The sequence below is a fragment of the Eptatretus burgeri genome, chromosome 7 (genome assembly GCF_056783735.1).
Source record: "Eptatretus burgeri isolate ZD-2024b chromosome 7, Ebu_testis_v1, whole genome shotgun sequence".
In the NCBI taxonomy this organism is placed as follows: domain Eukaryota; kingdom Metazoa; phylum Chordata; class Myxini; order Myxiniformes; family Myxinidae; genus Eptatretus; species Eptatretus burgeri.
Genome location: NC_140967.1, coordinates 58,537,583 through 58,564,274, shown reverse-complemented (window position 1 = coordinate 58,564,274; position 26,692 = coordinate 58,537,583). Strand labels below are relative to the sequence as shown.

The window sequence follows — 26,692 nt, the reverse complement described above, 5'->3', positions numbered from 1 at the left end:
GGCTCTGACACAGGACTTGAGAGTCTTCAAATCATCTGGTCTGCAAGGCTTTGGTAAGAGAGGGCAATTCAAGAGATTCTCCATTGTTTGAGGAGCCTCTCTGCAGTTGCAATCGATAGGGCCATTTTGATTATATCCCGACTTCTGCATGAGGGCTCTGCAACATCCAACTCCAGTGTTGAGGCAGTTGAGACACAGCCAGGTTGGCCACGTCTCCCTGGTACCTTTTGGCAGGGACTCTTCAGGGTCAAGTGACGGCTTGTGTGATCTTGATCGTAGGTGCATTGACCAGGCTTCTATTCTGCATCTGTGAATTGAGAGCTGATTGAGAAGGGCACCGGAATGGCCCCTGACTTGTCATAAGCATTTTCAGAATTTAGAAGTAAATTATTATGACAAGCCATGGATGGGCACCTTGGTGACCCTCCCCCCACCCCCCTGAAAAAAGAACTTATGGGAAGAACAGTAACAGCAATACAATAAATATTTTTCTTGCTTATGGAGGACTTTTTTTGGTGTATAAATTGTCGAGGCTCATGGAGGAGCTAGAGCATTTAATGGATCAGGACGTCACAGTCTCCTACCATTTGTAATTCTAAATACTTCTTCTTTCTCTTCTTTTTCTTCTTATTCTTCTTTCGTATTCAGCACATGGCTGCATATGGCATCACTTGCTGGGGACACAGCGAGGCCACTGATGCAAAACCCCCTGTAGGTTAAAGCAGGAATTTGTAATTCAGGCAGGGTGTTGCCGATAACCTGCCTACTCTTCAGGCAAGACCGTGGGATCGTCAACGCCAGCAGATGTGACTCCAAGTTTTATGTTCACCCGAGGGACGGCACACACGTTGATAAAACGCTCTGCCTGTGAAACACCAGGGTGACAGTTTATTCCTGGGCCGAGATTCTTAACGCTCCAACGGTAAACTCTGTATATTACTCATATTTATGAAAAATCTTGTGTTGACTGGCAGCGTTCCTCATTTATTCGAAAACAACCTTCTTTGATGGTGCATGTTCACATACTTCCAAAAGTGATGGGTTTCATGTTGTTCAAGCAGCAACAGATGGTGAGTCCGTTTAATGATTGGGATGTGTCATGGAATTGGTTTGCAAATTATTGTCGCGAATATTTAAATTTGAGTATAAAGACAAAATGGGTTGCATGATGCAGGGCTTGTGGTTTGACATGGGTATGATGGACCAAACGTCCTCTTTAATCTTTTCCAGTTTCCATGAATTATCTTGTATAAAAAACAAAAAAATGAATTGGATTACCCCTAAATATCACATATAGACTTAACCCATGAATGCTTTTCAACCTTATTGTTAGTTCTTTGTTAAATTTCCAATTTAATTTAATTGAGCTTTTTATACAAGGGAACTTGTAAAAGTTTACAGCACATACATTAATGGTATAACCATTCTTCGGCATTCTGACCTGTGAGCAGAGCTTTGGTCTTCGTTGGAAATTACAAGGCCATGGTCTAGAACACGGGATGTTCTTCTGTCCGCTGGAAAAGCGTCCCACAGGAAAAGTTCTCCGTTATGATTGAAAGCAGAATCCATCCATCGGGACCATACTCTGTGCAGAGCGTTGGTGCTGCCGAAGCAGTCTCCTGGGCAATTGGGCACAATCCTGGATAGGTCGTCATCCGACACAGGATACCAGCAAGCTGGCACTCATTTTGCCAATCTCAGAAGGATGACAGGCAGAGTCAACCCCACCTGGTATTAATTCAATAGATGATCAGGATGTGAACTCAGGATCCTGGGATCCCACGCCCACCACCCTAACCATTAAGCCAACACCAGGCATGAAAGCAGAATACCCTCATGAAAGGCAGGACTTAGGCAGAAGTGGCACCTCAGAGTTTATCAGTGTCAACAAGTCATTGGGACGTAGGTGGACGCCTCATTGGCAATCATTGTTGTGCTTTATTCACAACCGATTAATTAACTTAAGATATCAATTAATTTATTTTCGATCTTCTAAAACCCATTCTGACCATTAACTTTATATAATTCAACATCTTTATCCCCTTAGTGTTTACAGGTATTAAGGAATGTAGCTAGGGTACTTGTGTTTGTGTTCGTGATTCTGATGGCCTGATGGCAATCATGGCCTGATGTGATATTTCCAAATGCATGGTTTATCTTCATCCATGTGATGGAGGCAGGGGTATGCTTGCCCCCATTTTGATGCAATATTTTGGAGATGGAACGATGTAAAAAAAACCGTTTATTTCACAGCTTTGAATTTGTCTCCTTTTTCTGCTCATGTCATGTCTAGGAGTCATGGCATTGGCCCATTTTTGTGTGGCACGTGGTTTTTACGAGTCTGTTTGCTCATTGGCCACAAAGCTTGTGCCTTTGACACGACAGTTGTGGGAGGCAACCAAGGCTAAGCTGCTCCCTACACCGGCAAAGTTTCACTATATCTTCAACCTACGAGATTTGTCCCGTATCTGGCAGGGCCTGCTTCGCACCTCCGCAGAAGTAATCAACTCAGAAATGGTGAGTTTCTAGCTGGAGGATGTTTACTCACTCAGAGTGGAATCTTCTGCCTATTTGGTTTCCTTGGGCATGCTTACTTACTGGAACCACAAAAAAATGGTGAAATGTTTTTACTTGGCTGGGGGCACAGCTGTGCTGCTGATGCTATGCCCCCTGTAGGGTAGAGCAGGAATTTGTAAGTTGTTCATTGTGCATGTGACAACTCACCTACTCTACATGAAGGGCCCCAACAGATATTTAACATTGACAAACTAATGTCAGCAGAGGAACACCCAGTTTAACATCCATCCAAGGGACGGCACACACACATTGATGTCTTGCCATGCCTGCAAAACTCCAGGATGACAGTTTATAGTCATGTCAGGTTCACTCAGAGGCTAGTATGCATACCTTTAGACCATCTCTCAGGCCCAGGTTTTCCCTGAGTACCTGGAGAAATGAAGAGTATTCACAATTAATAGTTTCTATTTTCAAAATGCGAGCAGCATGATTTAAAAACAATAACTTGGTTTCATATGATGAGTTTTCAATCGTATACCATTTATCAGTCAATAAATATTGGAGAAATTTATTGTGTTCCAATGAGAAAGTGTCCTGAAAAATAAGGCAATGAAAATATTTCAAAATCAGCATTTTTGTCTCATTTTTCCAACATTATAGTTTACGAGACGACCCGTGAACCCGTTGGGTTCCCGTTGTGACGGCGGTTGATAAAAAAAAAATCATTTCAAGAATAAAAAGAAAAAATAAATAAATATAAAAAGATAGCTCCAGCGAACAATACCGCTGAGGTTGTTTGCATTGATCAAATTCTCCCGAAGAGTACTTGACTGAATCGGGAATTGATTTTTTTAAATATTTTTTTCGTTGCCCGATTTGAACGAAACTTGATACTGCACACCGCAGGAGAATGGTGAGTCAGGTGGGCCGAAAATTTTTGCGCTATCGTGTACCGTTTTGGCTGTATTTCGGGAACATACATACAAGATGAGAGTTTTAGTAATATATAGATGACTATAAAGGTAGACTTCCTTCCTGTATGCCTTCGATTCACATTAAAAACTGGATGGGCACACAGTAGAGCGCATACCTCCGCCATTCAATGCCTGATCCAGAGGAACATATCGGGCCCAATACATTTTTGAGATATTGTGCTATATATCGTTTTTTGCCCTTTCTCTCAATGGTGAAGAATCACTTCAAAAATTCAAGTAGTCGGATCTGAATCCGGACCTTCACCAAAATCTAACAAATTCCTCCTTGTCACACACCCAACCTGTCCACCAAATTTCATCCGAATCCATCCACAACTTTTTGAGATATCCTGCACACAGACAAACAAACAGACAAACAAAGAAGCAGACAGGTGTAAAAACATTACCTCCTTCCACCTTCGGTGGTTGAGGTAATTATAATTGGCAGAGCTTTTTTTCTATTATGTTTCATATACTGAAAATTGTACTTCGCAGGTCGACCTTCTTTTTAAAATTGACTCTCATTTTGGTTTTCCTTCAATTTTATGAACAAAGTAAAGTTTCTGTGGGTGGAATGATGGCTGTAGGATGTATGTCGTGGTACTTTGCTGCCTGAGTCATTCAAAGACTCCCTCAAAGTCAAGAGACATTGTTGAAATCCCTTTGAAATCTTGGAAAAAAAGCTAATAATTGATCTCAATATAGGTCATCCAATCATGGCGAAACCTTCTGGGAACTGCTGAATTGCAGATATTTAGAAAATTATTGATACTGCAACTCCTGTTAAGAAAATGATAATTTTCCTACATTCCAAGCAGTCCACCTCGTCAACAAAGACATCAAATTAGAAATCAACTTTAATAGTCAGTCATTTTTGGTGACTTGGGGGTTGTGGTGCACAGGTTCTGTTGCAGCTCCTGAAGCACGAGTGCATGCGTGTCATCACGGATCGTTTCACTTGCATGGAGGATGTGGCCTGGTTCGAGAGTGTTTTTTTGGAAACAATGCATGATGTGCTGAACTCTGAATTGGGCTCGTGGATTGCTGTTGGTGTCAACACACATTTTGTAGACTTTCTTCATGATCCTCCAGGTATACCAGGTGATGTTGAAATCAGTTGTAGCTGCAACGTATTGTTGTTATCGTCGACATTAATCTAATTGCTTAAGGCTTCGATCGGTCTTGCTTTTATAAATACAGTATAACGAAGATCAAATTATAGACTTAAAAATGACTTCTGCGATACTTTCATTCCATAATATCTGATGATCCCTCCTGAAGGTAACAATTGTGATAAATTGCAGGGTCAGACAAATTAGTTAGCAATTTTGAAGGTTTCATGATGGCCCAGCTTAAAGGTCTTTAAATGGGAGCATAGGCCAATGCTGTTACAATTTGTGGATTGTTGGATGGTTTTACCCACAGGAGAGCAGCCTGATGATTCACGCTTGACCTTGCCAAAGATATATAAGCCCGTGCCATCAGTTGAACTATTACACCAGAGACTGGAGCACTTCCTCCAGCAGTACAACGAGACAGTGCGTGGGGCTAGTATGGATCTCGTCTTCTTCACCGATGCAATGGCACACCTCGTAAAGGTGTGCATAATCTTGTCGTGGTGGTGATGTGACCTTAAGTTGGGTGACCGAATTTGTTTCAACAAAATGGCCCATTCAACATTATGGGGTGAGCGTTATTGTTTAAATATATTGTTTTTAACCTTGTTTTATTTAATTTACTGAAAACAAAGCTCATGGGACAGCTTTTTACAGAAGGATGACAGGCCCACACATCAACTGTAGAGCAGAGGGGAACTGGCAAATAGGGAGCAGAGACTTGATCAATGAATGAACAGATGGGCAACAAAATAACTAGGACAAAAAGACTTGAGAAGGGAACAGGGGAGAAGAGTGGACAAAGGATGTGGTCGCCTCTTACGACACAGGGATAAGGATTGGGTTTCGCCATTATTCCGGGCTGCCCTACACCCTCTCATAGCGCGGCCCAGTGCAGAGCTCCCGTCCTCAAGCGATCCTCCAACACAAGCCTCCGAGTAGCCGGATTACAGGCGCACGCCACTACGCCCGGTATAGAGGCACAAATGAGTGGAGGTGAGTAATTAGTCTCGATTTTGGGAAGGCATTGAGCTATGGATTGCAGTTAGCACAAGTGCGATCTAGTGGGGTTTGAGAGGGAGGAATGGCTGAAAGGACAGTTGGGAAAGAACAGAAATGGGACAGTAGAAAAGTGCTAGACCACCAAATTTTCTGCTGTAGGAGAGGAGAAGAGTGGGCCTTGCTCCCCAGCCTCCACCCAAGTCACTGCAATTACCCTCAGGGTCTTGGATTCCACCACTTCCAGTGACACTTGGTGTTGAGATCTTGTGGCATGAGCCCACAACAGAACCATACTCCATGGCACTGCAGGTAAAATGAAAGTCTTGTATAGTATTATGAGTTGAGGTTGGCTTAGGAATGGCAGCTCTGTGGTTTTGGCTTGGTAGAATGGTTTTGGTAGAATGGCTTAATGGTTTTGGTGGTGTGCTTGGAATCCCAGGATCCTGAGTTCAAATCGTTGAATTAATAACAGGTGGGGTTGACTCTGCCTGTTGTCCTTCTGAGGTCGGCAAAATGAGTGTGAGCATGCTGGTATCCTGTGTTGGAGTGACAATCCATCCAGGATTGTGCCCAATAGCCAAGAAGACTGCTTAGGCAGCACCAACGCTCTGCACAAAGTATGGTCCCAATAGATGGATGGATGGTATAGGTATGCACTCCATCGAGTGCCATTCTTGTTTTTGAAAGTGCTCAATTCAACAAAGTTTTGCAAAAAATCCCGAAGGTTTATGGACTATTCTAAATTTTCTTCTTTCCATTGCAACATTCAGTAGTCCAGTCACTTGTGTAGCAAATATTTTTGGACATTAACAATGATCAAACTATTATATTTTCTAACCTGTGACAAACTGGACCAAGTTATTTGAGGAAATCATCAAATGCTATTCAGATCTTGATGCACCCCTAAGTGTGGATGATTTTTTTTTTTGCTGTATTGATCATGTTCCATCCTGTCATCCACATAAGATTTCCCGTATTCTGCACATACCTCGTGGTCATGCCCTGCTCGTTGGCGTGGGCGGTTCTGGAAAACAGAGCCTGACACGTCTCGCCTCATTCATCGCTGGATATTCCAATTTCCAGATCACTCTTACAAGGTAGGGATCATTATTTTGCCCAAGAAGCAGTTAGATTTTCTAGCTCTGTGACTAAGTTGCGGATCAAAACAAATTGTTTGAACTGCTACAAACTTTGGTAGACACAGTCATCTGTCCAAAAGAAACTTGTGGCTTATCCCAAAGTATGTGATGAACTTCGTCCATTGTTTGGCCGATACTAATGTGAGATCATTTCATCATTCATTTGGTATTCAGCCTGTGGCTGGTGGTTGCATCAATCCTGGGAGCACATCTTTGCCGCTGATGTAGTGCCCCTATAGATTATGGCAGGAATTTGGAATTTGGCTTGGGTGGCAGCGATGGCTCACCTACTCTTCCAAAGGACACCGTGGGATCTTTAACATCCACCAACTAACACTGGCAGACAGAGCACCCAGTTTAATATCCAACTGAGAGATAACACACACACACACACACACACACACACACACACACACACACACACACACACACACACACACACACACACACACACACACACACACACACACACACACACACACACACACACACTGTTGCCTCACCCTGCCTGTAGAATATAAGTATGACAGTTTATAGCTGGACTGGGATTTAAACCCAAGCAAGACGGCTCAGCTCCGAGGCAAATGTGTACTATACCTCTAAACCTCAGGATGGTGCAAGGATACTAGGCACCCTTGGTGAGCCTTCAGCGTCTCCCTCCCCCCAGGAGACCGCTATTAACTTTTGAAAATGCATACTGTGCATTTGTATGGATAAAACTTCTGCATCTATAATTACAGATTAATTTTAGATGAAAAAGGCAAATCTGATCTGATTGTGTATTCTCATTGTTCCAAACTTTTAAAAGTATACTAGACGACCTGTGAATCCGTTGGGTTCCTGTTGTGACAGCGGTTGATAAAAAAAAAACAATTAAAAAAAAAAAAGAAGAAGAAATAAAAGGATAGCTCCAGCAAACAACACCGCTAAGGTTGTTTGCATTGGTCAAATTCTCCCGAAGAGTACTTTACTGAATCGTGAATTGATTTTTTAAATAAATTTTTTCGTTGCCCGATTTGAACGAAACTAGATACTGAGTGTCGATGTGAAAAAAAAAAAACAGAGAAAAGAAAGTCGAAGAAATTATTCTGTATAATCTTCTAAACACAATTTTATTTAATAATGAACACGGAAGTATTAGATCAAAATGGCGATGTTTATTTTATGCTTTAAAATAAATCGTTCTTTGTCTAGACTAAATGTGTGAGATTTTTAAATAAATCATTTCAAGAAAATAAAAAAGATAGCTCCAGCGAACTATACCGCTGAGGTTGTTTGTAGTGATCAAATTCTCCCGAAGAGAACTTGACTGAATCAGGAATTGATTTTTTTGTTGCCCGATTTGAACGAAACTTGATACTGCACACCGGAAGAGAATGGTGAGTAAGGTGGGCCAAAAATTTTTGCGCTATCGTGTAGCGTTTTGGCTGTATTTTGGGAACATACATATACATACATACATACATACATACATACATACAAGATGAGAGTTTTCATAATATATAGATAGATAGCCATGAAGAAATGCACATTATAATCTGTAATATCGATCATATCAGGCCAGGACAGATTCCTCGTCAGGTCAGGCCAGATTCCTCGTCGGGTCAGGCCAGATTAGATCTGTGACTTGCTACAGGTATCATGTAAACCTGTACTAACCTGTTCCATGGTCGGGTTGTCAGCGACTAAACAGTCTCCCCCACCAGGTTTTCTGGTGAGGAGGGTGTTTGGATATGGACACCCAACAGGATTAAAAACATAACCTGTCAAACGGCAGAGGAGCTCCTTGTGAGCCAACGGCCATCCATATCTAGTGCCCAACTGTGTCTGTGGACGTCCTCCTGCAGTTGGGTTACTTCTTATTGGGAGGGTGGTGGCAGGATTTGCACTCCGGCCACCGTAAAACCCTTCATTCCGCAAAACACAAAAACGCAAAAAAATCTGAAAACCCACTCCGTGGGAGTACCTCCTGTGCAGCTTCCCTTCGCAGGGCAGCTCACCGGATGACAGGATTGGGGCAAAGCCTTCGGGACCCCCAATCTTTGATAGGAGGGAAACCACGGGGTAACATCCCTGGGTCAGATTGCGGGAGAGTGTGTCGGAGTGGTGCTGAGGTGTCGTCCACCAGACGGCGGTCTCCTTGGGTTAACCTGAGGCGGTCCCTTCGGGTGGGTGTCTGGAATGTCCTATCCCGAAGAGAGGATGATCACCTGTCTCTGTTATCATCTAAGCTCAAGCATTTGGACATTGGTTTTGCAGCACTCTCTGAGGTTTCGAGACTGGATAGTGGCAAGATCATGGCGGGAGGTTACACCTACTATTAGTCTGTTCGCTCTGATGGTTACCTTGCCCAAGGAGTTGCTGTAGCTGTGTCCAATAAGCTGACTCCAATGATAATTGAAGTAACACCGGTCAACAGGCGTATTATGAGACTAATGATTCGTCACTCCTTGGGTGTCATTCCCCTGGTCTCTGTCTATGCTCCGACTGAGGCGAGTGATCTCACCGTGAAGGACGCATTCTACGCCACACTCGAGTCTGTGATTGATCAGTGCCCCAGTCAAAATACTCTTCTCGTTATGGGGGATTTCAATGCATCGACTAGAACTGATTGGGATGGTCATGAGGTGTGTGTTGGTCCCCATGGGTCAAGTACTATGAACCAGAATAGCACTAAGTTCCTTGACTTTGCAAGAAGTTGTGGACTTAGGGTGGCCGGTTCATGGTTTCAGCGCCCACAAGCTCATCGCTGGACGTGGTATTCCAATGCTGGTGGTGTGTCAAAGGAGATTGACCATGTGCTCGTTGATGGTCGCTGCAGGATGAATCAGAACTGCAGGGTCAGCTGGAGTGCTCATTTCCTCAATATCGACCACAGGCTTGTCGTTGCAACTCTGAAGTTTCAGCTTAAATCCAAGAGAATGGTACCATCCCAGCTGAGGCTGGATGTTGGCAAGCTCAAGGATGAGAGGGTAGCTGAGGAGTTTGCTAACAGGCTGAGTGGGGATTTGGGGGGTCTGGGTGCTGTTTGTTGTTGAGTGCCTTCAAGACCACTATCCTTAATGTTGCTGGTGGATGTCTTGGAACTTACCGCAGGGCAAAGAAGAATTTTGTCTCTCAAGGGACACTGGATACCATTGACCAGAGTCGCAGGGCCAGGCTGAATGGCAGAGCTGAGCTGTTCAGGGAGCTGAGGCGTAAAACTGTACGTGCACTGAGGGTGGACAAGGAGACCTATGTGCGAGGAATCTGTGAGGGGGTAGAGCATCACCTGTGGACAGGTGATTCTCGTCCCGCTTACAGGGGAATTCGCGCATTGCGTTCATCCATGCCCATCCCTCGGAGCACTGCAGTTAGAGCAGAGAGTGGTAGGCTCTTGACAGAGGAGTCTGAAGTGAAGGCCCGCTGGGCCAGTTACTTTGAGCGGTTGTACCAGTCTGATAAACCAGCTGTCGAGTTGGATGTCAAGGGTGTTACAATCCCTGTTGCTGACCCTCGAATCAACTGTGGTCCACCTTCGCTTGTGGAAACACGGGCTGCGGTGAACCAGTTGAAACGGGGCAAAGCTCCAGGGATCTGTGGCATCCATGCCGAACTTCTCAAGGCTGGTGGAAATGCTGCACTCGTGTCGTTGCATGCAGTTTTGTGCTCTGCCTGGAACACAGACATCATCCGAACTGATTGGAAGAGGGGCCTTGTTGTTCCTCTCTGGAAAGGGAAGGGTGATCGCCAAGACTGCAACAACTACCGAGGGGTGACGCTGCTCTCAGTGCCGGGCAAGGTCTTTGTTCGGATAATTCTTGATAGGGTTCGCCACCATCTGCTTGAGCACCAGCGTCCAGAGCAGTCAGGCTTTACACCAAAGAGGTCAACGATTGACCATATTTGCTCTTCGGGTCCTCACCGAACGCAGATGAGAGTTTTGGCAGGGGCTGCTTGCAGCTTATGCTGATCTCTGTAAAGCATTTGATTCAGTGAATTGGGATGCCCTCTGGAGAATTCTCAGTTTTCGTGGGGTGCCACAAAAACGGATCAATCTCATGTCTGATCTTTTCTCTGGTACTGAGTGCAGTGAGATGTGGTGATACCATCTCTAACTTATTTCCAGTTGTTACTGGAGTGCATCAGGGTGTGTCCTGCCACCCACACTTTTCAGCACTTGCATGGACTGGATTTTAGGGAGGATGTCGGAGAGATCAAGCTGTGGTGCATCGTTTGGAAATGTCAAGATATCTGATCTTGATATCGCATATGATGCTGTCATCTTTGCAGAGACTCTAGATATCCTTTTGGATCCCCTCGAGGTGCTGAATGAGGAGTTGGAGCCGCTGGGATTACGAATTTCCTCGGTCAAAACTAAGATCCAGGCTTTCAGTGACATCTTGGATGCTGCTATCTTGTCTGTACCTGTTTGTGGCGAGGATGTTGAGGTCACGGAGAGATTCACTTATCTTGGCAGTGATGTTCACGTCTCCACTGACTGAGCCTGAGGTCAATAGACGTCTGGGTCGGGCTTGGGGAGTCATGGATTCACTGGATCATGGGGTGTGGCACTGTCAGTACCTGTGCTGGAGGACAAAAGTCCGAGTCTTCAGGTCCTTGGTGCTTCCAGTCTTGCTCTATGGATGTGAGACTTTAACTCTGACCAGCGATCTGACACGGAGACTTAATTCCTTTGGTGCCAGGTCTCTTCAGAGAATATTTGGCTGTCACTGGTTGGACTTTGCGTCCAATGAATGGTTGCTGAGAGAGACTCAAATGAGATTTATTACCTGCATAGTCTGTTAGCATCAGTTGTGGCTGTATGGACATGTGGCTCATTTGCCGGACGCTGATCCTGCTCACCAGATTCTCTCAGCGAGGGATCCTCATGAGTGGAGGAGATCAATGGGCCGACCACGTGCGTCGTGGTTACAGCAGATTGATCAATTTATCAAGGAGATGGGGTTGGGTCAGGAATCTGCCTGGGGTCAGGTCAGGTCAGGTATGGGAGCATGTGCCAGAACAGCACGTCGCTGCGTCCACTTTCCGCCGGTACTCTAGGGGCCTCCGTCTTGCCATCCCCCAGGCAGATGCCAGGCCCATCCCCATCTCCTTGAGATGATGTTCAACCTGTTGCAACCATGAGGCATGTGGTCGACCCACTGGCCTCCTCCACTTCTGAGACTCCCTCGCTGAGAGAATCTGGTGAGCAGGATCAGAGTCAGGAAAACGAGCCACATGTCCATACAGCCGCAACTGACGCTCACGGACTATGCAGGTAACAAATCTCATCCGAGTCTCTCTCAGCAACCGCTCGTTGGACACAAAATCCGACCAGCGATAGCCAAGGATTCTCCGAAGAGACCTGGTACCAAAGGAATTAAGTCTCCGTCTCAGATCCTTGGTCAGAGTCCAAGTCTCGCACCCATAGAGCAAGACTGGAAGTACCAAGGACCTGAAGACTCGGACTTTCGTCCTCCCGCACAGGTACCGGCAGCGCCACACCCCATGATCCAGTGAATCCATGACTCCCCAGGCCCGACCCAGACGTCTATTGACCTCTGACTCGCAGCCAGCAGAGACATGAATATCACTGCCAAGGTAAGTGAATCTCTCCACGACCTCAACATCCTCACCACAAACAGACACAGACAGGACAGCAGCATCCAAGATGTCACCGAAAGCCTGGATCTTAGTTTTGACCCAAGAAACCCGTAATCCCAACGGCTCCGACTCCTCATTCAGCACCTCGAGGGCCCCCAAGAGGATGTCTAAAGTCTCCGCAAAGATGACTGCATCATCTGCAAAGTCAAGGTCCGAGATCTTGACATTCCCAAATGACGCACCGCAATTTGATCTCTCCGACATCCTCCCTAGAATCCAGTCCATACAAGTGCTGAAAAGTGTGGGGGCAAATACACATCCCTGACGAACTCCAGTAACAACTGGAAATAAGTCAGAGATGGTACCACCACACTTCACAGCACTCTCAGTACCAGAGTAGAGTTCAGACATCAGATCGATCAGTTTTGGTGGCACCCCACGAAGACCAAGAATCCTCCAGAGGACATCCCGATTCACTGAATCAAACGCTTTACAGAGATCAACATAGGCTGCAAACAGCCCCTGCCGAAACTCTCGTCTGCGTTCGGTGAGGACACGAAGTGCAAGGATACGGTCAATCGTTGACCTCTTTGGTGTAAAGCCTGACTGCTCTGGACGCTGGTGCTCAAGCAGATGGTGGCGAACCCTATCGAGAATTATCCGAGCAAAGACCTTGCCCGGCACTGAGAGCAGCGTCACCCCTCGGTAGTTGTTGCAGTCTTGGCGATCACCCTTCCCTTTCCAGAGAGGGACAACAAGGCCCCTCTTCCAGTCAGTTGGGATGATGCCTGTGTTCCAGGCAGAGCACAAAACTGCATGCAACGACACGAGTGCAGCATTTCCACCAGCCTTGAGAAGTTCGGCATGGATGCCACAGATCCCTGGAGCTTTGCCCCGTTTCAACTGGTTCACCGCAGCCCGTGTTTCCACAAGCGTAGGTGGACCACAGTTGATTCGAGGGTCAGCAACAGGGATTGTAACACCCTTGACGTCCAACTCGACAGTTGGGGGATCAGCCTGGTACAACCGCTCAAAGTAACCGGCCCAGCGGGCCTTCACTTCAGACTCCTCTGTCAAGAGCCTACCACTCTCTGCTCGAACTGTAGTGCTCCGAGGGATGGGCTTGGATGAACGTAATGCGCGAATTCCCCTGTAAGCGGGACGAGAATCACCTGTCCACAGGTGATGCTCTACCCCCTCACAGATTCCTCGCACATAGGCCTCCTTGTCCACCCTCAGTGCACGTACAGTTTTACGCCTCAGCTCCCTGAACAGCTCAGCTCTGCCATTCAGCCTGGCCCTGCGACTCTGGTCAATGGTATCCAGTGTCCCTTGAGAGACAAAATTCTTCTTTGCCCTGCGGTGAGCTCCAAGGCATCCACCGGCAACATCAAGGACGGTGGTCTTGAAGGCGCTCCACAACTCTTCAGGACCCCCCAAAGCACCCAGACCCCCCAAGTGTCCACTCAGCCTGTTCGCAAATTCCTCAGCTACTCTCTCATCCCTGAGCTTGGCAACATCCAGCCTCGGCTGGGATGGTACCATTCTCCAGGATTTAAGGTGCAGCTTTAGAGTTGCTACAACAAGCCTGTGGTCAGTATTGAGGAACTGAGCACTCCGGTAGACCCTGCAGTTCTGGATCATCCTCCAACGACCGTCAACGAGGACATGGTCAATCTCCTTTGCCACACCGCCAGCGTTGGAATACCAAGTCCAGCGATGAGCTTGTGGGCGCTGAAACCATGAACCAGCCACCCTAAGTCCATGACTTCTTGCAAAGTCAAGGAACTTAGTGCCATTCTGGTTCATAGTTCCTGACCCATGGGGACCAACACACACCTCATAACCATCCCTATCAGTTCCAGTCGATGCATTGAAATCCCCCAAGACTAGAAGTGTATCTCGTCTGGGGCACTGATCAACCACAGACTCGAGTGTGGCGTAGAATGCATCCTTCACGGTGAGATCACTCGCCTCAGTCGGAGCATAAACAGAGACCAGGGAAATGACACCTAAGGAGTGACGAATCCTTAATCTCATAATACGCTCGTTGACCGGTGTTACCTCAATTATCATTGGGGTCAGCTTATTGGACACAGCTACAGCAACTCCTTGGGTATGGTAACCATCAGAGCGACCAGACCAATAGTAGGTGTAACCACCCACCATTATCTCGCCGCAATCCGGTCTCCGAACCTCAGAGAGAGCTGCAATCCCGATGTCCAAACGCTTGAGCTCAGATGATAACAGAGACAGGTGATCATCCTCTCTTAGGGATAGGACATTCCAGGCACCCACCCAAAGGGACCGCCTCAGGTTAACCCAAGGAGACCGCCGTCTGGTGGACGACACCTCAGCACCACTCCGACACACTCTCCCGCAATCTGACCCAGGGATGTTACCCTGTGGTTTCCCTCCTATCAAAGATTGGGGGTCCCGAAGGCTTTGCCCCAATCCCGTCATCCGGTGAGCTGCCCTGCGAAGGGAAGCTGCACAGGAGGTACTCCCACGGAGTGGGTTTTCAGATTTTTTTTGCGTTTTTGCGTTTTGCGGAATGAAGCGTTTTACGGTGGCCGGAGTGCAAATCCTGCCACCAACCTCCTAATAAGAAGTGACCCAACTGCAGGAGGACGTCCGCAGACACAGTTGGGCACTAGATATGGATGGCCGTTGGCTCACAAGGAGCTCCTCCGCCCTTTGACAGGTTTTGTTTTTAATCCTGCTGGGTGTCCATATCCAAACACCCTCCTCACCAGAAAACCTGGTGGGGGAGACGGTTTAGTCGCTGACAACCCGACCATGGAACAGGTTAGTACAGGTTTACATGGTACCTGTAGCAGGTCACAGATCGAACCTGACCTGCCTGGGGGATGGCCAGATTGAGGCTGCTGGAGTACTAGTGTAAAGTGGATGCAGCGACGTGCTGCTCCAACGCATGCTCACATATGTGACCTGACCTGTTCTGCCTGTCTGTCTGTTTGTCTGTTTCTGTGCAGGATTTCTCAAAAAGTTGTGGGTGGATTCAGATTAAATTTGGTGGACAGGTTTGGTGTGTGACATGGATGAAATGTTTAGATTTTGGTGAAGATCCGTATCCGTATCCGGATTCGGCTACTAGAATTTTAAAATCCATTCTTCCCAATTGAGAGATCGGGCCAAATATGATAAATAGCACGATATCTCAAAAAGTTGTTGATGGATTCGGACGAAACTTAGTGGACACGTTGGTTGTGTGACTCAGAAGAATTGATGCAATTTGTATGAAAATCCGAATTTGGATCTCGACCAGAAATTTTTAAAAGTGATTCTTCACCATTGAGACATTGGGATAAACTGATATATAATAGCATGATGTATCTCAAAAAGTTGTGGATGGATTTGGACGAAACTTGATAGACAGGTTGGGTGTGTTTACAGTTACGAATTGATTCGATTTTGGTGAAGATCCAAATCTGGATCCGGATATGAGAATTATTATCTTGCCAAAACGAAGTTTTTGCAAGATATGTTAGTCAGCTTGTATGTTTTTTTTTTTTTTTTTTTTTTTTTTTTTTTTTTTTTTGTCTGTTATCACGTATAAAAAATTCTGCAGAGCACAGTTATCATTGGAAATTTTTGTAACTTCGCATATCAGAGGCCTATAGAGGTCCCTTTCAGTGCACAAAATTTTGAAGGTCAAAGGTCAAGGTCACTTTGTCACAAATCAGGGGAGTCGACGAAACCCTTATTTTTTGAGTAATTTTGATCGGATCGTCTTCAAACTTCATGGGAATATAGTTCATGGTCTGGCGCTCAGCTGATTACTTTTTGGTGGCGGTTGGCCTTGACCTTCATGGTTAGCACCTCAGGTCAAACATATTTGACCCCAAGGTCAAATTTTCAAGTTTTAGGAACCATATCGTGTAGTACCTCAAATTGAACACCTCAATGAGTGCTTTCTAGATATGTCAAGCTTGAGACATTATGACGTCATTTGGTGACATTATGAGGAAAACGCATATTTTTCATGGTTACTCTGTAGAACGATTCTCATCGGAATCTCTCGTAGGCAGATATTCCTCAAGGAGTTGCTCCTAGTGGATAGCAGCTCTGTTCACCTCAGTGTGACCTTAAATAAGTCACACGTGGTCACCTTTTGGCAAGATACGGGTCACCCTGCGGGTGACATTGTTTTTATTTAATTTTTTAAGTGATTATTCGCCATTGAGAGATCGGGCTAAAAACGACACATGGCAAATTTTAAAAAAGTTATTGGGCTCCATATGTTCCATTGGATCAGGCATTGCGTAGAGCAGAGGTATGTGATGTGCTCTACTGACTGCCCTTCTCGTTGTTTATTTATTTACCTGCATTGAAGTTCCTTGTCAGGGAAATAATATTTATTTACTTATTTACCAGATGTAGTCAATTTCAGTTTATATTTTATTTTCCTTCCATTTATAAAAGGTGCTTGCATGTTCCTAATAAAATAAGAGGATGCCCTGCGCTCTTATACATTTTTAAAAATAGAATTTTTAGATGAATAACACAAACTATTTAGGCACTGTATTTGTACAACATGATTGGAGATAACGGAGTAAAGATATGCACTGTATTTTTTTTTTTAATTAGTGGCAGAAAAACTATTAGTTTTCTTTCCGTGTTCATTGCAATGCAGGTCATACAACTCGAGCAACCTACTTGATGATCTCAAGATCTTGTACCGAACAGCCGGCTTGCAGGACAAGGGTGTCACTTTCATATTTGCAGACGGTGACATAAAGGAAGAAGCATTTTTGGAATACCTGAACAATGTGTTATCCTCGGGTGAGGTGAGATCCCTGTTAGAATTTTCCCACTGTCCACTTGACCTTCTTCATGGTAACATTCCAGTTCATAGTCGTAGCAAAGGTATTTAACCTCGATCTGTTGATACGCTTAACCTGTGACTTGTCAACTTGGTTACACCTCATTCTGTTAGATATTTCAAGCAAAGCAGGATTGAATGCACTTTGCATACTTGGTTGGGAAACTTCCATGGAAGGCTGTGTGCTCAATGCTGAGGTTAGGGTGCTAGAATTAATTTGGTGGTGTGCTCACTGCTGAACTGTTTAGTCATGGATTTTGAACCCATGTGGCATGAAACGCAACCAAAACTGACTGTCTTGGTATTGTTCCAGCAGTGGATGCTGCGTCCTGGAGTCCTTCCGCTGGGGTTGTAAAGCCAGCTGTTTTTCTACATTCGCTCAAAATAGCAATGCCATTGTGTGCTAATACCATGAATATATTTCCTCCTTTGAGATGAAAGAAAAATTCTTCATGTTCTTCTTGTCTTACTTTGTCGTCTTCTTTTGTATGCAGCACAGGGCTGCAGGTATAATTATTTGCTGGGGGCGCAGCAGCTATGCTGCTGATGCAGTGCCCTCTGTATGTTAGAGCAAGAATTTGTCATTGGTTTAGGGTGCCAGTGAGAGCTCGCCTACTCTTCATGAAGGACACTGTAGGATTTTCAACATCCACGAACTAATGCTTGCAGACGGGGCGCTCAGTTTAACATCCACCCGAGAGACCATGTGCACATTGATTAATCACTCTGCCTGTGAAACACCAGGAAGACAGTATGTTGGTTATGTTTTGCAAACGATGCATTTGATTAATTGACGTAATGGAGTGTGGTTAAATGTACAATCACGATTGGCCAAATGACCTCCTACTGTATAAGATCCTTGTATGCAAGATTACTTCAAATTTGGCCGGGGAGGGGTTAATTCTCGGAACTACTTAGCTTGTATATATACTACAAAATCAATACTTCCACAACTTTCAAATATGTTCTCCAACTTTGAACACGCACTCATCCCATCGGAATGTGAGCTTTCATATGTCTTTTCTTTCATACATCTTCTTTCAGCTTTCATATGTCTGTATAATTATTTAAGATGTGTTCCAAGCACATGCCAGACCCCATTTTTCATAATCTCATTCATCAAGCCTCTTGCCCCCAAGGTGTCTTTAACACAGATGTCCTTTAAGGCCATCAACATGCTGTGCCAATCATCTGCAGCTTTCCACATGCTTGATGTTTTTGCAGTTGACCATCAATTTCATGATGATTTGCTGTTCAACCCCCTTTGTTACCTCACTTGCCACCATGTTGATTTTTCAACTCGTACAATTAAAGCAGCAAACATGTAGTGGTGGTGGGTATTGGTAACCAACACTATAAATATAAAAGCAAGTTTTATCTCAGAAATTTTTATCTTCATACTTCACTCTGCATTTTTGGAAACAAAAAAAAATCATGGTCAAATGTAAAGGACCATTTCAGCCATTTCTAACTCAGCACAGATGTACGGAACATCCATCCATCGATATTTGGCTGAAATCCAGAAATTCCAGATTAAACTCGGTTCATCTGCCGTTGATGTTTTTTGGATTAATGTTGCACAAGCGGAATGTTGGTTTAAAATTTTGAAAAGAAAAACATCTTCATGGCAATTTGGGTTCTGTTAGTAAGATGAATATTCCACCGATGGAAACATTCAAACCGATGTCCCCAGATTACGTATAGGGTGCATTCGAAACATGGAGAGCTAAAGTTGATGAAGTTGCATGGAACTTGTCTTAAACTATTTTGAAAGTTTGTTGAAATATCCATTCCTTATGTTTCACATCATCAGTCCTTTTGGTTTTTTTTTTAATTAGCTGTCATGCATAAGTTTGGCATTTGAGATCTGGGTCAACCTTTAAAGTCTGGTGCTGAAAGCTAGACTGGTTGCAGCAAGATATGGAGAAGTCATCTAAAGGAAGAATATTTGGAGACTAAGTCAATAACTATGTTTAAATTTTTTTGTTACCTTCCTGGAAATTATTTATCATGATATATTTTAGCAAGCCTTTTACCCTGATGTAAATGATATGGGTTGTAGTGTGTTGTGTTCTCATCAGACCATATTGCTCACGTATGTTGATTTGTCCATTTTGTACCACTGTTCTTGCAATTAATGCACAAGTACATTTATGTCTTGGATGTACGAGCTCTGCCATGAGCTTTAGATTACTCTCAAGAAAAAGTCACACCGCTGATTCCTTCATGGTTTTCCCCTCCAAAGGTGTTAAATTTGTTCTCCCGGGAAGAACTGGAGGAATTGATTAGTGAGATGATGCTGACAATGCGTCGTGAGATCTCTCGCCGTGCAACACCCGAAGCTATGCTGGACTTCTTCATGGCGCGTGCACAGCGCAATCTGCATGTCGTGCTGTGCATGTCACCTGTGGGAAAGCAATTCAGAGCACGCACTCTCCGCTTCCCTGCCTTAATTTCAGGCTGCACTATGGACTGGTTCAGCTGTTGGCCAAAAGATGCTCTGGTGGCTGGTAAGTTGGGTCTGCTAGTGTATCTTTTAATCAGCAAAATATATTTGGTTCACTGAATTAGCAATGTTGCTCCTTAGCAACTAATATACAGTACTTGCAGTTACCTGCGGAACATCCGCACAATGTCAAATGTGATTGTAAGTTCACAACTCACCTCTCTCCTCACAAACCCCAATTCATGACCCCTCTCTCAAAGCTCAAGTTTCAACTTCGCCCCCCCCCACCCCCCCCCTCCAGCAGTGGTGAGTGGGGACAAAGAAGGTTGGGGTGGTGGGCTCGGGATCCTTGGATCCTGAGTTCAAGTCCCACTCAGCTGTTCAATTAATACCAGGTGGGGTTGACTCTGCCTGTCATCCTTCTGAGGTTGGCAAAATGAGTGTGAGCATGCTGGTATACTGTGTCGGAGTGGCGACCCATCCACGATTGTGCCCAATATCCAAGGAGACTGCTTAGGCAGCACCAACGCTCTGCATAGAGTATGGTCCCAATGGATGGATGGATGGATGAGACCAAGGAGGGAGTTTGAAGGCTTGAAGTGGGGAGGTGATTCAAGCCTTAGGGTTGTGGGAGGGGGATGAAGTTGAAACTTGGGGTTTGAGAGGGGGTGATGAATTGGGGTTTGTGGAGGGGGGGTGATGAATTGTGGTTTGTGGAGGGGGGAGGTGAGTTGTGGACTTGCAATCACATTTTACATTGCGCGGATGCTCCGCAGGTACCTGCTCATACTGTATACAGGTAGTGGAGAAAGAAATGGAAACACCAATGTAAATGTCACTTAATAGGGCGTTGGGCCAACACATGCGGCCAGTATCGCCTGTATGTGCCATGTAATGGCACCATTCTTCCATGAGAAAGTCAATCAACTCACACCTGTTTGATAAAGGTGGATAATTCTGTCTCAGATGTTGTTCCAGAATATCCCATAAATGCTCGATTGGGTTCAGATCTGGTGACTGAGAAGGCCATGACATATGGATAGCATCAGTCTCATGCTCATAAACCATTGGGCGACCACACGTGCTCCATAGATGGGGGCTTTGGCATTCTGGTTCACCTTTTCCGGCAGGAAAGAAATGTTGCAAGATGGGGTGAAGATGATCACTCGGTGCCATTAAATAGCGATTGGCATTACCCTTGCCTTCCAAGGGAATGACTGCACCCAAATCATGCAAGGAAAACTTGCCCTACAACATTACAGAACCACCAGAACCATTCACTGTTGGAACAAAACACTCAAGGTTTTTGTTTGGCACCACAAGTGCACTTGTCCATTTGCTTGAGAACATGGTGAAGGATGATTCATCTGACCATATCACATTTCTCCACTGCTCAGTCATCCATTGCCTGTGCTCTTTGCACCACTTGACTCACCAATGTGCATTGCCAGGTGTGATGAGTGGTTTGTGCACTGCAACCCGACTAATGTATCTTGCTCTCTGAAGTTCTCGGCAGACCGTTTTTGATGAAACTCGTTTTTCGCACCTCAGGTTTAAATTTAGTCAAATGATCTGCAGCTGCTCGCCTGCTTTACCTTGCACTTCAAATTAATGCATGGATATCACGATCCTTGAGTCTGCGCTTCGGCTCACTATTGCCCTTTGCTGATGATGTCTTTCCCTTGGAGTTCCATGCCGACATCACCTTTGACACCATTGCTTGTGAAACATCAACAAGTTGAGCTGTCTTTGTCACTGAAGCTTCTAACAAGCATGCCCCACCAATCATCCCTCTTTCAAAGCCACTGTGGTTTCCTCTTGCAGCTATGCAAGCCACAATTATAGGTAACCAGGCCTGTGCCACATTTTTACACATGACCTTAAGCATGCTGGGATGTTAATGGTTTAATTAACACATGGGCCACACCTGTGGGGAAGACATTGCTTTCAATATAATTGATGTCCCTAATTTATTTCCCCAGGTGTTTCCATTTTTTGTGCACTATACCTGTATGTACATCAGAAGCACAATGCAGAACTGAAGAGTGAACACCAAGCGTCTTGACTTTCCATACTTCTGTCGTTTATGTTTAAACTTGAAAGCATCAAACACACTTCATTTTACAAATTAAAAATTCCTGAAAACCAAATGTTAATTAATAAATGTTTGTATTCCATAGTTAGTCCGCATATTCAATTTATTCTGTGCAAAGTTTCTCAAAGCATTGTTAAAATATAAAGAGGAGTTGGAAAAGACTTAACTCGCCTTAAATAAAACTATATATATATATATATATATATATATATATATATATATATATATATATATATATATATATATATATATATATATATATATATATATATATATATATATATATATATATATATATATATATATACTAGCTGAAGTACCCGGGAATACCCGGGAAATTTGCCCTATTTTGTGCCCACTAAGCGATACTCACCATTCGCAGCCACGCTCCCAGCCCGTCAACAAATCGATCCGCAGTTAGTTGTTGCCGTGCACGTGCAGTTCGAGAATTCAAATAACAGGAGGAGAATGTGTATGTTTAAAAGGTCAACGGATACGAACATTTTGTATTTCAAAAAACCCTAGCGTTTTTAACCATGAAGCCTTTTGTTATGATTAATATGCCGGCGCACTATTTGAAAGCCTTTTTTTCTAATGGAAATTTTATTTATTATATTTATATATATATTTTTTAAATATATATATTTTTTTCATTTTTATGGAGAGCCACTTAGCACATCCTGGAGCTGCATGTTAAGGCCCGGTCACACCTTGACGTTTTAGCCAGCGATGGCAACGTGTTAAAATTTATGTAAAACGCTGGCTTACGTTGAACTTTTGATGTTTTTTTTTAAAGATTCGGACGTATTCATAGCGACTTGCTCTTATGTATAACACATTGGTAACTACACAGAACGTTTCGTTGTGTTATAGATAACTTGTACCAACGAATGCTGAACCTGTTGTCGGCCTACACAACCGATGCCCAACGATAGTCTAACTCAGGCATAGCGTGTTGCACGCATCGCCGACGATGTCGTGACGTAGCCTATTAAAAGGCTGATGCACAACGATTCAAATCATAACTGCCATAAAAATGGAAGGGTCAAAATCGCGGTCACACCTTGGCGATCTTGCCAGCGTATGCCGACGTAACAAAAAGTGTGTCTAAAACGTTGGGGCACGTCAAATACGGTATGGGTAAGTTTGGTATGCGCGAGTAGAACGCTAAATACGCTATCATAAGTCGTAGTAAGTAGAGTACGTCAAGAAATTTTGAACATGTTCAAAATTTTACGACGTACTCGGCGTATGACACACTTTCCGCATGCGATGGGGATAAGTTTTACACACGATATGTGGACGCTTACACACGTCCACAAAGGCTACTTATAAGCTACTCATAAGTCGAAACACGTCGCGGTAATGTCTATTTTACGCGAAACTTATTTCTAACTTATGTTTGACGTGCTTTGAACCAATTCTTTACGTAGTCCCAACACACATCGACGTATGTAGACGTATTCCAATGACGTCTTCCGGTCGACAAAAAAAAAAAATGAATGTGTTTCTCGCTTACAACTGCCATATAAAGACGTGTTCCCAGCGGTTTTGGGAATTGGTATATAAAAATGCTGCTCATAAAAGGGAACCCAACAGTGTTTTCGAGTTCCTTTTTGAGTCGATGTCCATGTCAGCAGTAACAGTATCAGTATTAGTATTAGTATTAGTATTATTATTAGTAGTAGTTTGTTCATGTTGGCAGTAGTAGGTGGGTGTGAGGGGGAGGGTGTGGGTTATGATGGATCGTCCTTGCGTCCGCGTGTCCACGGGTAGGTTCATCGGCTGCCACTCAACGATTTAAATGGCTGCATCTCCACTATTGAAAGTAGAGACTTGCGCTCAACAATTGGATTTTTTTACACTCAACGACTTTTAAACGGTACCACTCAGCTATTTTCATTGTTTACAATGAACGATTTAAATTGCTGTCACTCGCCTTTGTTTTTTTTTTTTTTTGACGCTGGGGTTTGGAAATTTGAAGCGTTTCTTCTGAACGTGTTAAAACGCTCAAACTCGACTATTTTAAATAGACGCTGCCGATGGACAATTGGAATCATAGCCAAGCTAGACATCGAAGTGTGAACATCCTCGTCATGCCGAAGAAAAGTTTGAAGAATGCTGCAAATAAGTGTCCTGGCCGTGGCCGTGGACGCTGACGCAAGGACGATCCATTATACCGACGTCTTTCAGCCTATGAGTAACTTAAAAGTAACGTCTGTCGACGTGTGGCAACGATCGCGTAACGCGCCAACAACACGTTAATCATAGGTTAGAAATAAGTTTCGGGTACGCTAAACATTACCTCGGCATGTCTCAACTTATGATTAACTTACAAGTAGCATGTGTTGACGTCTGTCAACGATCGCAGACCGTGCCTACAACTTGTGGCCAGCGTAGCGGAACGTGTGAGTCATACGCCGGCATACGTCGTGAAATTTCAAGCATGAAAAAATTTGAGGACAACCGAAAAGTACAACGTTTAAAGCCAACGTACAACGACGTATGGCAACGTACTACGACGTATGCCAGCGTGCTCTCAATGTTATCAAAACTTACCCATAACGTATTCAACGTGTGCCAGCGTTTTAGAAAAAAAATTCAAAAATCGGCATACGTTGGCTAAAACGTCAAGGTGTGACAGGGCCTTTAGTTTTATATATGTGTAAAGTTTCATCAAGATCGACTCACTGGTCTAGGAGCTTATTCGTCACAAAAAAACAGACAGACAGACAGACAGACACAGACAGAAGGACTGCCATTTGTATAGTATATATATATATATATATATATATATATATATATATATATATATATATATATATATATATATATATATATATATATATATGTATATATATATATATAATGTATGTATGTACCCCTGGGAATATGAAACAATATAATTAGACTACAGTTCATTCCCTAACTTCAGTTTTCAATCACTAAGAGCCTTTAATGTCAAGCATGTAATGAAATGCATTGTTTGCTTGAAAAATTAACTTAGACCCATTTATTTGATAAAATCTGTCGCGGCCTACCACATCCTTGAGGCTCAACCACGCGTTATTTTTAAACATTCAGAAAATGAAAACCCAAGACCCCACAAAAACGCCACTTACCTTATTCTTCTAAGGAACCACTCATCTCTCCAAATATCCACATGTACACCCACTCACATAACCACAGCACCGACGCAGACAACTTGCCATGCGGTTCATGTACACCAGAGGCCTGTGAGGTTCAAGAACCGACACCGAGCAAAAAAAATGGTGGCGATTTGATTTTGAAACCCCGCCCAGATGGACAGACCGAGAGACAGAGGGACAGACAGACTAGTGGAGAATATATATGTAGATATTACCAAAGTACTGTCTCGAGACAGCATACGCAAACTTTAAATTAAACCCTCCTGACCTGCATGTGCATATTTCCCCTCCTGCAAAACTGCACCTGCTTTCACTTTACAAAGGTCTCTAATTGTGACAATTTGCACAGTGCCGCACTCAAACCTTTGCAATACAAGGTTTGCATAATAACCCACCTTACAAATACCACTGTGTCTGCTAAGAACTGTGGTTTGAGGACAGGAAGAGTGAAAATGTGCTGCAATGGCCAACTAAGATTCTCGAGTCAACGGAATTAAACCCCTCTGAGTTGGCTTAATATGATCACTGCCAGAGGACAAAAATCAACAAACCTCAATCCACCTCTATATAGTATTGCAAATATAGCTAAATTGTGAGACTACTCCTGATATCGACCATAATTCAGGACATGGTGTTTCTGAAAGTGAAACCTTGTGAGAAGGTTATAAAAAAAATAGTTGTGAATTTGTCATTGATCGTCATCGTTCGTCGCAGCATGTGGCTGTAGTTTAGCATCAGTGATTTGAAGAGCACAACTTGGCCACTGATATAGTGCCCCTTGTAGGTTAGAGCAGGAATTTGGAATTTGTTCAGAATGCCAGCGAGAGCTCACCTCTTTGTGAATGACACCATGGGATCTTCAACATCCACCAACTAATGCCAGCAGACAGGATAACCAGTTTAATGTCCATCCGAAGGACAACATACACATTGATGAATCACCCTGCGTGTGAAACACCAGGATGACAGTTTATAGCTGGTTCAGGATTCAAACCCAGGCTAGACAGCTCAGAGGAGTGTGTGCGTACCTCAAGACCGTCCTTCCACCTCAGTTGTGAATTAAAAACTCTGTGGATTTCCGTTATCCCAATAACTTGGGGGAACATAGTGTGTTTGTTTTGTTTTGAATAATATCAGTTGGGGCATTCAATATGTGCAAAAGAAAAGGAGGCAAAATAAAGAGAATATTATTTGGACTTGTTTTCTACCAAACAAGATTAATTTCACAATGATTGAGCACTCATGCTGGAACTTGTACGGTACCATAAATCGAATGCAGGACAAAGACATGATTAGACATCAGGATATACTGTTGGACCCCGTCATTTGCGGTTCCACTATTCGCAGATCCTGTGTATTTGCAGTTCATAAAATGGGACCTGCATCGGCATTCGCGGCTCTGAAATTCCACTGTGTCTGCAGAAAGTCTTTACCCACTTTCAAAATTTTCATCCTTTTTTGCTTTACAGTCTGGAATTAAATTGCGTTAAATCTGACCTTTTCCGCTTTTATTTACACATCCTGACCCACGACTTCCAAGTGGAAAATAAATTCTACAAATTTCAGAAAATTAAAAACACAAAACGAGAATACCTTGGTTGGATCAGTGTCCACCTATTTGAGTTAATACTTGGTGGAAGCATCTTTGAAAGCAATTACAGCTAGGAGTCTGTTGGGATAGGTCTCTACCAACTTTACACACCTTGATTGGGCAATATTTTCCCATTCTTCTCTACAAAACTGTTCAAGTTCAGTCAAGTCACATGGGGAGCGTTGATGGACAGCAGTCTTCAATCGTGCCACAGATTTTTGATTGGATTTAG

At 44.0% G+C, this 26,692-nt stretch overlaps 1 protein-coding gene across 1 annotated transcript in view; it reads left to right on the top strand.

The window, feature by feature from the left end:
• Positions 1-26,692, top strand: part of DNAH5 (dynein axonemal heavy chain 5) — a 254,698-nt gene that overhangs the window by 142,099 nt on the left and 85,907 nt on the right. Inside the window, exons 51-56 of the mRNA XM_085890337.1 lie at positions 2,294-2,517; positions 4,394-4,592; positions 4,917-5,089; positions 6,575-6,705; positions 16,991-17,144; positions 19,425-19,689. Coding sequence (XP_085746463.1) covers positions 2,294-2,517; positions 4,394-4,592; positions 4,917-5,089; positions 6,575-6,705; positions 16,991-17,144; positions 19,425-19,689 — 1,146 coding nt within the window. The remainder of the gene's footprint in view (positions 1-2,293; positions 2,518-4,393; positions 4,593-4,916; positions 5,090-6,574; positions 6,706-16,990; positions 17,145-19,424; positions 19,690-26,692) is intronic.